This window comes from Heteronotia binoei, chromosome 5 (genome assembly GCF_032191835.1).
Source record: "Heteronotia binoei isolate CCM8104 ecotype False Entrance Well chromosome 5, APGP_CSIRO_Hbin_v1, whole genome shotgun sequence".
In the NCBI taxonomy this organism is placed as follows: Eukaryota; Metazoa; Chordata; class Lepidosauria; order Squamata; family Gekkonidae; genus Heteronotia; species Heteronotia binoei.
Window position 1 is genome coordinate 43324506 of NC_083227.1, and position 12964 is coordinate 43337469.

The 12964-nt window shown below is 46.5% G+C and overlaps 1 protein-coding gene across 1 annotated transcript in view; it reads left to right on the forward strand.

Moving 5' to 3' along the window:
- The window catches only part of IL17RC (interleukin 17 receptor C), a 46765-nt gene extending 42011 nt beyond the window's left edge, over nucleotides 1–4754 (forward strand). The window contains exons 17-19 of the mRNA XM_060239350.1: nucleotides 426–521; nucleotides 1328–1366; nucleotides 3139–4754. Of these exons, the coding sequence (XP_060095333.1) occupies nucleotides 426–521; nucleotides 1328–1366; nucleotides 3139–3800 (797 nt within the window). The 3' untranslated portion in view covers nucleotides 3801–4754. The remainder of the gene's footprint in view (nucleotides 1–425; nucleotides 522–1327; nucleotides 1367–3138) is intronic.
- The last annotated feature ends 8210 nt before the right edge of the window (nucleotides 4755–12964 follow it).

A 12964-nucleotide genomic window follows, 5' to 3' on the forward strand; every position in this document is an offset into this window, starting at 1 on the left:
GACATGATGTATTAAATGATGCAGGAGACCATATGGCATGTATGAAAACAAAGCAGTAAACAAACAGAATATATATTGTACACAGTGGCATATTTCACAGTCCCATTCTTTTTTTCTTTTTTTAAAATAAAAGTGCATTTCTGAACCATTGTGCTATGATGTAGTCCTACTACCTTTATTAAAAAAATACCCTCCTGAATAATTCCATTTTACATAACAAAGTTTGAATCCAGTGGCATCTTTAAGACCAATGTAGTATATGTTTTTTTGTGCAAAAGGCTGGGTGACCAAAGCAAAGTCTGTTTTGCCTTAGGCTATGGCAAAATCACCAGCTGGTCTAGAGGGGCTTGGGCATAGTCATACTAGGAGCCAAGATCACCCACTAACTTCACACATGCTCCCCTCCTCTCTGTACCCTTGAGCAGATGGCCGAGCATACTGGGGACTAGCCTGGATGGTGACCCTCCTCGGAGTCATCTCTATCTTGTTGGTGCTGGTGCTCAAGAAGGAAACACTGAAAGGTATGACTAAGATGTCCTTTCTGAGCTCGATATTTTGCCTCTACTCATTGGCCTTGGTCTGTTGTTAACCCCCTTGTATCTCCATCCTCTGCTATTTTGTCCCCTTAATTATCATAAACCCACCTCTGTTCTGATTCCAAATCTTCTAAGACTTTCTGCGTGGGCTGCACATTATGCTTCCCTGAGAATTGCCCTGGTATTTGAGAATTAATTAGAGATGGGGGGAAGAGCACCTTCCTCTGACATGTCCTGTTCCTATAATGCAGAAGTTATAGGGCAAGCTAATTGCCCTACTTGGACAGCATTAGATGCAAATTTCCAGACCAGGGCAAGGTCATGGGTACTTTGGGGGTTCCCTAGCAGTCAGGGGAGATACTCCCTGGCAGGTAGATCTTGTCTCCTGCCTATGGTGCCCAGACAAGGTACCATTCCCTGATTGCCCTCACTGAGTTTCTTTCTTTCTTTCTTTCTTTCTTTCTTTCTTTCTTTCTTTCTTTCTTTCTTTCTTTCTTTCTTTCTTTCTTTCTTTCTTTCTTTCTTTCTTTCTTTCTTTCTTTCTTTCTCTTTCTTTCTCTCTCTCTCTCTTTCTTTCTCTCTCTCTCTCTTCCTTTCTCTTTCTCTCTCTCTCTCTCTCTTTCTTTCTCTTTCTTTCTCTCTCTTTCTTTCTCTCTCTCTCTCTCTCTTTCTCTCTCTCTCTCTCTCTCTCGCTCGTAAACTGGTCCCACTGGTTCATTTTGCCTTCATGCAAGTACATTCCATGGTTAGGGCATGGGATCTGAGTCTCTTAACATTCCTCCTCTTTGCAGGTTGGCTCAGGATCCTGAAAGAGGATTACAGTTCAGGAGGTAAGGACTGAGCCTCAAGGAGCAATGGGGGCTGAGAAGGGTGGGGAGGGTCCGCTCCACAGCTCAGGGGATGAGATGATTTTCTCCTTTGGAACTCACCCTGGGGGTCAGGTGCTGGGTCATTCTGGAAGGTGGGTGATGCCTCATATATGCTGTAACCGTGCAAGCAGGGTGGATACTCTGAGTGCTCAAATTGTCTCCCTCTGCAATGGGTGAAAGGCTATAAGCCTCTGGAGGCAGGGCGCTCAACTTGTTCTCATGTTGATGCTGCAGCTCACACAGAAGGCAGGTATGGGCTGGGTTCCATTTTGAGCATAAGCAGCTTCCTTTTTGTCAAAACTTTTTTTTTGTCCTGGGGATGGGTGGGGCCAGTGCGCTGAAAATGGAAAGAGGTAATTTGGGGCATGTGGTAAAATGAGCGAGGAGCATTCCTATGTGCCAGGAGTGTAACCTATTTTCATTGTGTTCTCAGCTTCCCAGAGGAAAAAAAAGCACAATGGTTAATTATTTGCTAAAAACATCCTGTCTCATAGGGATTATTGCTCTACCTTTCTTTTGGCCCCACCCACATTTTCCTTTCTTTGTGGATTTTATCCACCCTGCTTTGTTGATTCCTCTGGTCCCCTAAAGTCTGCCAAATTGACTGTGGCATAAGCCTTCATAGTACCACTGAGTCAGATATATGAGATTGGGATAAGTATATACAATATGGTGTGCTCAATATACTGATACTGCACCCTTTGGCTCATGAAAGCTGATGGCATTAGCCTTACGCTATTATAAATGTGTAAGTTTTTCAGGTGCCACAGGACTCTGTTTTTGACTACAATGGATTCTCAGAGCCCTCCCCAGCCCCTGTGAATCTTATATTTTTCCCATAGGAAAGGAGCAAGAGAAAGAGGTGCATCACACCAGAAGTGTTCACTGCATAAACACTGCAACACTGCATGCAACAGGGCTATGCAACATTGCATGTTCATTGCATACACATTGCATAAACTTTAGACTGCTCTACACGTGCATTACAGAATAAATTCACTTTTGCTGCTTTTGTCTGAGCTAGAACTCACCAGGCCTTAGCCTCAAAGTCAAAGAAGTAAGCTCAAACCTTACAGTGGCAATCTGGTCATAATAAAAAAGAGGGCTTTCGAGAGCGTGCCTAGTGAATTTTTTTAACCCCACTGAGTAGCCACTTTTTAGATTAGTCAGCAATGTTTCCAGTAGGGTTGCCAGCTCTAGGTTGGGAAATACCTGGAGATTTGGGGGGTGGGGGGGTTGGAGCCTGGGGAAAGCATGGTTTGGGGAGGGGAAAGGTTTCAGTGGGGTATAATGCCATAGAGAGCACCTTCCAAAGCAGCCATTTTCTCCTGGAGAACTGATCTTAGTTGTCTGGAGATCAACTGTAATAGCAGGAGCCTTTACAAAATAATTACTATCCCAGATCCAGGTGGTGACTTGGGAGCAGTGTTCCCTCCAAGCTGAGTTAGCACGAGCTAGCTCACACATTTTTAGCCTCCAGCTCACACATTTTTGCCTTAGCTCAGGAAAGATGGCCCCAGAGCACACTAATTTATGCAGCAGCTCACAATTTGAATGCCAGTAGCTCACAAATTAGAATTTTTGCTCACAGGACTCTGCAGCTGAGAGGGAACATTGTTTGGGAGGTGGAAGAGCTCCTTCCAGATGCAGTTAGATATTCTAAATCTGAATGCTAATTATGCAAGATCTATAAAGGACCCAACTGTGAGCTGATATTCTCTCTCTTTCTGCAGGGACACTTCAGGGTCGGCCTGTTCTCATCCTTTACTCACCAGACAATGGGAGCTTTGAGCGACTGGTGGGCATCCTGGCTGCAGCACTGGCCCAGCTCCAGGTTTCTGTATCCCTGGAACTTTGGAGACGGGGGGAGCTGGGGGCCTTAGGGCCCATGCAGTGGCTTCACGCGCAGAAGCATCGGGTGCTGAAAGACGGCGGAGCCATTGTGTTGCTTTTCTCCCAGGGTGCTGTGGCCAGCTGTGCAGAATGGCTGGGCTGGGAAGAGGCAGGCATGCAGCCCCCTGTCCACCCTGACAGCACCTTCTTGGCTTCCCTCAACTGTGTAATGCCTGATTTCCTGGCTGGGAAGGCCAGGGACAGTTATATGGTTGCTTGCTTTGAGGAGCTCCTTCCTGCTGCTGAGATCCCTGGGCTTTTCCATTCTGTGCCTGTCTACCAACTGCCCTCCCAGCTGTTCCACTTCCTGCTGGCACTGGCTGGCCCCCGGGTGGGCCATGAGCAGAGGAGCAGCCTCAGGAGGCAAGTGGTGTGGATCGGCAAGAGCCTGGAACGTGCTGTGGAAGAGTGCCGGCTAAAGAAGCCGAGCTGGCAGCAGACATCGCAGCTGGGTGATGCGCAGATGAAAGGGGCCAGCAGCTGTCCTTGTGCAGAGTCCTGAAGTTCAGACACTGGACTGTGGTTACCCTGTGTTGCTAACAAGCTGCGGCTGAGCACATGGACATGAAGACTCCATGCTGGCATCTTGGACAAGCATCCTGGCCCCGGCAATGGACATGTCTGTTGTTCCCATCCTGTGGGCAGAGAGACTTGAGGATACAGCCTCAGGTGTGCGTGGGCTGTCCAAGCGATCAGTGTCCATGAGATAGGGTGGGATACCTAGGTGCACATTTGAGCTTGTTGAGATGTTTGGAAGGATCCTGCTGTCATGTGAGCCCCTGGTGGGTTTTTAAAATTTATTGTGCTTCAAAGAATGAATGAAGGAGAGCCTGTCGGCATGTCCAAGAAAGTACATGTCGTAGGCAGGAGCAAAATTCTAGTAGGAGCTCCTTTGCATATTAGGCCACACCCCCTGATGTAGCCAATCCTCCAAGAGCTTACAAGGCTCTTTTTTGTAAGCTCTTGGAGAATTGGCTATATCGGGGGGGGGAGGGGGGGTCCTAATATGCAAAAAAGCTTCTGCTAGAAATCCACCCCTGGTCATAGGTATACTTCTGAATACATATGTAGGTATGCCTCTGGATACCAGATCCTGTGTTCTGGTGATGCACTTCCAAAGGCATTTCTCTGACTGCTTCTGAAGCCAGATGGGCCTTGATCTGAGGCAGTAAAGCACACTGACTTTAGGGACTCTGCTCTGAGGTGGCAGGTGAATCAGCACTCAATCAGAAGACAGTGTGGTGCCGTGGCTAAGAACGTCAGTACCTGGGAGACCTGGGTTTGAATCTCTGCTTGTGCCATAAACACTCTGATCTTGAGTCAGTCACACTCTCTCAGCCTAACTTACCTCACAGGGTTGTTGTGAGGACACAATGGAAGAGAGGAGAATGATGTCAGGTGCTTTGGAAGAAAGGCATGGTATGAATAAGCTAAATAATAAAGTATTCTAGCCCCAGAGGGAGAGCTTTCTAGGGTAAAGGCAATAGTGAGAGAAGGTCTGTGCTTGTCACTGGTCCCTGCTCAATTCAGATTTTGTTGTGACTAAGAAGTTGGGCACCATCATATTAAGGCAAAGCCTTTCAATGGTGTAAGGCAGGGGTTGGGAACCTCCGTCCTGAGGGCTGTATACAGCCCTCGAGGTTACTAGGTGTGGACCTCGGGAATTGCTGGACCGAACCAAGCCATGTGGCAGTTATTGCCACAGTTCAGTTTGCACTTGATTATCCCAGATAGTGTGGCCTAATATGCTAATGAGTGTGTGATCTAATATTAGGCGAGGTGGTCTAATATGCTACTGAGTTCCTGCTCAGCTTTTTCTACAAAAAAGCTCTGGACCTAGGCATTTGCCTAGGGTGGCGGGCTGGCGGTGTATGTGCCAGATTAGGCTCTCCCCACATGACTTCAAATAGAATAATAATAATATTTAATTTGTATCCCATCCTCCCCGCCGAAGCAGAAAAACAATTATTTGCATTAATTTTGCTGGCCTGAATCATTCTTCTTCAGCAGAGCACTGTTTTTTAAGTTGATAATTTTTTATGGCCTGTGAATGATGTTATAAATATCCATATGACCCTTGGCCGAAAAAAGGTTCCGCACCCCTGGCATAAGGTTTAGGCAATGATGTATTTTTAAAAATCCTATCAGTACCCTTGTTTTCAGTATGTGAACTGCAGGCCACACTATATTCTCCAGATACTTTCTGTGTTCCCTCTCAGAATTGTTGCGTCCTGTACTTTCCATCTGTGGCCATTGGTACAGTAAGAGCAGAATCAGAAATCATTATGTCATAATCATATGAACATAAGGAGCAAATACATGGACAGGCTAACCAGGTGCTTGCTAATGGCGGATTAACTTCTGGTAATTGTTTCTGATGCCCACTAATGCTCATCTGATCAGCGGGCAGAAGCAGGCTGGCAAAAAGGGTGAGAGTGGCAATCTCCGTTGCTGCATGCTAATGTCACTTTCAACATAAGAGAAGCCATGTTGGATCAGGCCAGTGGCCCATCCAGTCCAACACTCTGTGCCACACAGTGACCAAAAACAAAACAAAAAATCCCAAGTGCCATCAGGAGGTTCACAAGTGGGGCTAGAAGCCCTTCCACTTTGCCCCCTCCCAAGCACCAAGAATACAGAGCATCACTACCCCAGACAGAGAGTTCCAACAATACGCTGTGGCTAATAGCCACTGATGGACCTCTGCTCCATATGTTTATCCAATCCCCTTTTGAAGCTGGTTAAGCTTGTAGCCGCCACCACCTCCTGTGGCAGTGAATTCCACATGTTAATCACCGTTTGGGTGAAGAAGTGCTTCCTTTTATCCGTTCTAACCCGACTGCTCAGCAATTTCATTGAATGCCCACAAGTTCTTGTATTGTGAGAAAGGGAGAAAAGTACTTCTTTCTCTACTTTCTCCATCTCATGCATAATCTTGTAAACCTCTATCATGTCACCCTGCAGTCAACATTTCTCCAAGCTAACGACCCCAAGCGTTTTAACCTTTCTTCATAGGGAAAGTGTTCCAAACCTTTAATCATTCTAGTTGCCCTTTTCTGGACTTTTTCCAATGCTATAATATCCTTTTTGAGGTGCAGTGACCAGAATTGTACATAGTATTCCAAATGAGACTGCACCATTGATTTATACAGGGGCATTATGATACTGGCTGATTTGTTTTCAATTCCCTTCCTAATAATTCCCAGCATGGCACTGGCCTTTTTTATTGCAATTGCACACTGTCTTGACATTTTCAGTGAGTTATCTACCATGACCCCAAGATCTCTAATGACCCAGAAGCACCAGCATCACACTGGGGTGATGTTCCGCACATGCCCAGAAACTGTGGAAACCATAGAGTTTTGGAACTTGTGCTAGAGCATCGCCCCAGGAAGTTATGTCATTGTGTCCCAATGAAGATTGCCTCCTGCCTGCAGTTATTACTCACCTCCCTTCCCACACTGGTTGCCATCTTTGGCAACTAAATGGAACAGGTTGTGGTCCTTGGGGCAGCAGGTGAAATCATGGGCTAGCCTGCTTCTCAGTTGAATAGACTGATCCTAGAAGGATGGTGTAATTTCATGCAGCTTCTCCAAACCCTCCATCCTGTTGGAAGGCAGATCTCAGGGAAGATGAACAACAGATCTCAGTCTTCCTTTTGGTTTTATTGGGGTGGGGCTGAGTACTTGACTCAGGGAAGGCTTCCTTTGACAGTAGCAGCATGACATCAGGAGTTCTTAAACTCACAGGATGTGCACTTAAAATCTGTGAGATTCAGGTGTGGCCTTGGGCCAGCCACTCTGCCTCAGGCTTACCCACTTTTCAGGGATGTTATTGTGAAGGTAAAACAGAGGAAGAGTGAATGATGTTGGCCACTTTTAGGTACCCATTGGGAAGAAAAGTAGGGTATAAATCGCTAAATGTTTGAGCCCTACATTGGTTCATGTTCCCTGTTCTCTTAGAGGTTGGGAGGTATGTTATGGTTGGTTTAAGAGTCACCATTCAGTGCTAGGGGGTCTTGCAGTAAGTCCCTAGTTCAGCACTTGCATAACCTCAAGATCCCAGAGGGTGGGAAGTATGCATGCTGGAAAGCTGCTGGCAGACTGCTTACAGAGCCTTATTTTAGATGACTTTACTGGTCTGTCTCATTAGGAAGCAACTCCTATTCTTGATGCAGGTTATTTCCCTTTAAAATAATTTGACAGCCTTTAAGCATCATGGGAATCAAAGCATTAAAAAAAATCCTCTGAATTTGGATATGTTGAATCAGCTGCAGCTCTTGGAAGATCAGCCCTTGCAGACATTTTAAAATCATGACAACAGGGTTCTGTTGTCAGCCGTTGCTGCTGACATATTTAGGACCAAACTTTAAAAAAAACCCCATATAATTTAACATTTTTAAAAATCCTACTTTCTGTCCGGAGAGCTCAGGGCAGCATACAAGGTATTGCCTTTCCCATTTTATCCTCACAACAACCCTGTGAGGTAGGTTAGGCCGAGAATGGGGATCACTGGCTTTAGATTACAAAGTGAGCTTTGCAGCTGAGTGGGAATCTGAACCTGTTTTGATCACAGTCCAGCACTCTAACCTCTACTCCACACTGACTGCCTATATCACATTCCCCAACCACAGAGACGAGATGTCAGCTTCATGTTGCCATGGCAACACATCCAGTTATGAAGCATTTTCTGAGACTGAACCTAAAATTCTAATTTCCCAATAAAAGTAAAGTTATTTTTTTCTCTTTTAAGGAATGTGTGTCTAAACAGCTTTATTGTTTTGGGTAAGAACAAGTCATGTTGGATTAGTCCAATGGCCCATCCAGTCCAACACTCTGTGCCACACAGTGGCCAAAAAACAGGTGCCATCAGGAGGTCCATTAGGGGGGCTAGACTCCAGAAGCCCTCCCATAAATATCAACAGATTCCTTCCTTCCTTCCTTCCTTCCTTCCTTCCTTCCTTCCTTCCTTCCTTCCTTCCTTCCTTCCTTCCTTCCTTCCTTCCTTCCTTCCTTCCTTCCTTCCTTCCTTCCTTCCTTCCTTCCTTCCTCCCTCCCTCCCTCCCTCCCTCCCTCCCTCCTTCCTTCCTTCCTTCCTTCCTTCCTTCCTTCCTTCCTTCCTTCCTTCCTTCCTTCCTTCCTCCCTCCCTCCCTCCCTCCCTCCCTCCTACAAAACTAACAAGAATCCCCACTGGTTTTACACACAGTTTACCTGCTCTTAGACTAGGAACAGTTAAGGTTGGGTTAAAAATCTAAAACTATTCTATGGCACTCACCAAAGGGTTTTTTGGTGTCCATTTGCCTCTTTCCCAAAGCAAAGAGCCGTTGTGTCTTTCCTCCACTTTACTGGAAAAGGATGTGCTTCAGAAGGACCCTGTGCCTGCAGGGATCACCTGTTCAGAAACAGGATGCTTGCCTTACTGTCTCCAAATATTTTGCAACTGGTCCTCACCATCTTGTGACAATCATCCCTCTTCTCAAAATTCCAGGTGTCCACAGGAACTACAGGATTAGGGACTCCTCATGAAGATTCTTGGCTATGGACTTCCATGCTGCAATGAATTATATTTCTTAGATGTCATGGGTAGGACTTTTTGAGTAGCTATCCTAAGAACAAACCCAGCAGGACTTACTGCCAAAAGTATTCCCTCTAAGCTGAGATAGCTGTGAGATAGCTCAGTTTTTAGCCTCTGGCTCAAACATTTTTATCTTAGCTCAGGAAAAATGGCCCCAGAGCAAACTAATTTATGCTGTAGCTCGCAACTATAATGCCAGTAGCTCACAAAGTAGGATTTTTGCTCACAAGACTTGAAGGGAGTACTCACAGAGTAGCCCAAATATCCAGTGAATCTTTGTTTCATTTGTTTCCCACCCCAAGAATCCTCCACGTCATACAACAGTCATATTATTTTAGTGGTATGCTTTAAAAAATTACAATGCAATACATGCTATTTTATGTATTTATACTTGTGTGGTTAAGTAAGGCTCTTGGTATAAGGAGATGCCTGAAGAATATAAGGGTTAGGTATAAGGGTTAGGCATGAAGAAGCATGGGGCAGCGTGTCAAGGATATGCTGAAGGGACAGGGGCTTCTAGGAAGTGAAAGATTCGGGGATGTGCTGAGAGGTGTATGTTCACTTGCTCTTCTATTGCAAGGCTTGGAGGGATTAGATGCTATGCAAAGTGGCTGATAATGGGGAAAGAATCAGAGATGGTGCTATTATTTCTTACATTTTTATCCTGCCCTTTCTTCAAGGATCCCATAAGCAGTTCTTCCTCATTTCATGTTATCCTTGCCACCACTGTGGGGGTGGGGATGCCAGCTTCCAGGTAGGTGAGTCCTGAAATTCCCCAGAATTACAGCTCGTCTCCAAACTAGAGATCTATTCCCATGGAGAAAGTTGATGCTTTGGAGAGTGGCTTCTGTGGCATGGTACTCAGTGAGGTCCCTGTCCTCCTCAGGCTCCACCCCCAAATCTCCAGGAGTTTCCCAACCTGGAGCTGGCAACCCTATACCCCCACATCAGTGACAGAGGGCCACCTGCAACTCTAGTGGGAGGAAGAGACATTCAGAGATAATAACTCCTTTAAGGTTAGAGAGCTTTCTGGATGAGTGAGGATTCAAATTTCAATCTCTCAGAGAAGCTTGGGGTACATAGGCAGCAAAATGAAGTCATAAGAATCCAGAGGTAATCAAACCAGATATACCACTTGAAACTGCAAAAGGCAAGAGAGTCACATTTTTAGTGCTTCCCCATGTAAAAATTCCCCACAGATAAAACCATAGCTACCTTGGGAATAAAGCCTTTTGCATGGTGTAATAGTTTTCCACTTACCGGAAATATATTAATGGAAGGGGAGCTCTGAAAAATGTAATCGATCATCTGCAGTTTGCAACAGTGCATTCATTTTGCTGCCTCAGCACCCAGCTGCTATGTTACATTTCTGTCTGCTAAGACAGTAGACCAGGCCTGAGTCCACCACTCTGTCCATCACACCACATTACATCTCAGTATCCAGCAGCACAAACGAGTTTCAGAACTACTGTTGTTGTTTCCGTTAGCAGGGAAATGGAAATCCAGGACCTTCAAGGTAGGCTTTTCAGACTGTGTGGTATGCAGGGCCAACCGCCCATTCAGAGCAATGAGATCTCAATATGGGGATGTCAGTCATGAGCAGGCTGGGATGTTAAAACAGACCAAATACAGCAGCAAAGTAGTCCCTGTGGTTCTGGTAGCAGTGCAGGACCTCCTAGGCTCAGATCTGGGCTGCTGTAATGATGGCAACAGGTGGAGCCTTGTGACAGGTAAGCCGACCCCAGTTGCCATGGCACAAGTCTAACCCTGTGCTGTTTGTAGATCCAGATGGGCAGCTGTGTTGGTCTGAAGCAGTAGAACAAAGCAGGAGTCAAGTAGCACCTTTAAAACCAACAGTTTTATTCAGAATGTAAGCTTTTATGTGCTCTAAGTACACTTCCTCAGACAGTAGGATGGAATGGCAAGCAGTCCTACATATAAAGTGGGTTGTGAGTTAGTATGCAGATTCATGGAAAGTTTTTTTTAGCAGATTAAAAGAATTATAAATTGGTGTTTGTCAGTATTATGTGGGCTGAAACAACAACAAAAGGTAATATAAAGCAGATTGATGTCCATGTACTAAACCCATTAGTTATCCTGGGTGTGAAGTGCAATAAATGAGAGTCTGTTGTAATGTTTTTGCTGTTCAGTCTCTGGGTTAAAATGAGGGCACAGGTTTCTCAGAGGTTTGATTTAAACATGTAACACACATATAAACGTAATTCTAGTTTGCCATTAGAAAAAATAATACATTAAAATAAAGTGGAAGATGGGTTAGTATATGTAAGGAGATAAACAGCCCTATTTGAGTATGCAAATACAAAGAATATGCCTTCCTATGCTGTATGGGTCACTTGGCTTAGCTTGTTCCAGATCATCAGTGTCCTTTTGGGCAATGGTCCACCAGTAGGATTGCCAACCTCCAGGTCGCACCTCCCACTATTGCAGTGGGTCTCCAGATGACCAAGATCAGTTCCCCCTGGAGAAAACGACTGCTTCGGAGGGTGGACTCTATGGCATTATACCCTGGTGAAGTCCCTTCACCACCTTCCAAAGGCTTCATCCCCCAGATCTCCAGGTATTTCCCAACCAAAGTCGGCAATACAACCCACCAGGGACTTAAGGCCCAGTTAGGGTTGCCAACTCCACGCGAGAAAATTCTTGGGAGATTTGGGGGTAGAGGGGCCTCAGCTGGGTAAAATGCCATAGGTCAAGAAAAAAAATACAGATCCCAGCGTGCAAAATGAGCCTACGTTGCTCCATAGAGAAAGGACAGCCGCGCTGCGCCTGCTCGCAACCGATTCCTGGCTTTCTGCTGCAGAAGCGCCGCCTCGCCCCTCCCCTCCGTCTAACCGCAGCCTTTCGCCGAGCGGCATCTTGAAGCTTTTCAGCAGGTGCTGTTCTGCGGAGCCGGGCGCGGAGCTCGCCCATTGGCGGAGCTTTGGGCGAGGAAGCTGATGTCATTGCACACGGCCCGATGCTATTGGCTGAGAGGCGGGCCGGGCCGGCCGACTGCGGTCTGTGGGGGAGGAGGGGAGGGGGCGCTTTCTGCCGCGGCGGTGGACCCCTGTTGCAAAGCAGGGCGCTGCTCCCGCCGGCCTTGCCTCTGCTGCCCGGTGCAGACTCCCCGAGGGGCGAGGAAAGGTAGGTGTCGAGCGCCCCTGGGGGAGAGCGGAGGAAATGCGCACCTGGCCGGGGGCTGGGACGGCCATCTGGCAGGAGATGGGCAGGGCTTTCTCCGTCCCGGCTCCCCCACGTCGGCTGCGGTCTCGCCTCCCTCCTGCAGGCGGCATTGAGATGGGGCATGCCCGGGAAGGAATCAGCCTCCCCCCGGCCTTCCCTGATTTGGGCATGGGGCAAGGTCTATTTATTGTTGGATTTTAAACTGTTTTACTGTGTTTGTAATCCGACCTGAGCCCACTATGGGAAACGGCGGACTATAACTCTATTAAATAAAATAAAGATCTGGGGAGCTTGATGCTGCCCATTCTTTGGCTACAGGCGCAGTCTAATCCTGCTTTGCACGTTTGTTTGGAAATGAAGCTGCACGGAGTACAGGGGGACCTGTTTCCCAGCACGTGTGGAAAGGATTGCAGCTGTCCTCTCTTGCAGATGGGTCGATTTAGAGACTACAGAAGGTTTAGGCCTGTTCCTCAAAACCGCTAAATTGACATTGGTAATCTCTTGCACTTCAAACAATCTGTTGTGTGTACTGTTAAAAATTCCACTGATCCACTCAGTGGTTTTGAATGCAGGGCCAGAGGGTTGCAGTTATTGTGGATTACTAATCCCGAATAAAGGGTGTAGAGAGTGCAGGCACAAGATCTATGTGCCAGTGCCTGCATAAGGTGACTGCACTTTGAATGCTTAAGGTATCCATGGGTTGCAGTTCTGGGGCTTGTACCTATGCCCAATGCCTTTTGGGGTTTTCCCATTTACTGTTTAGACAGAAAAGAGCTGGCTACAGCCCTGAACCTGGATATCTTTCAGAAGTGTTTTTGTGTTGGCTTGTAGTGCTCAAAATTGGTCTTGGATCTGCATATTTTTAAACTTGCTGTAGAAACTAAAACGCACCCATATTTCCACATTGC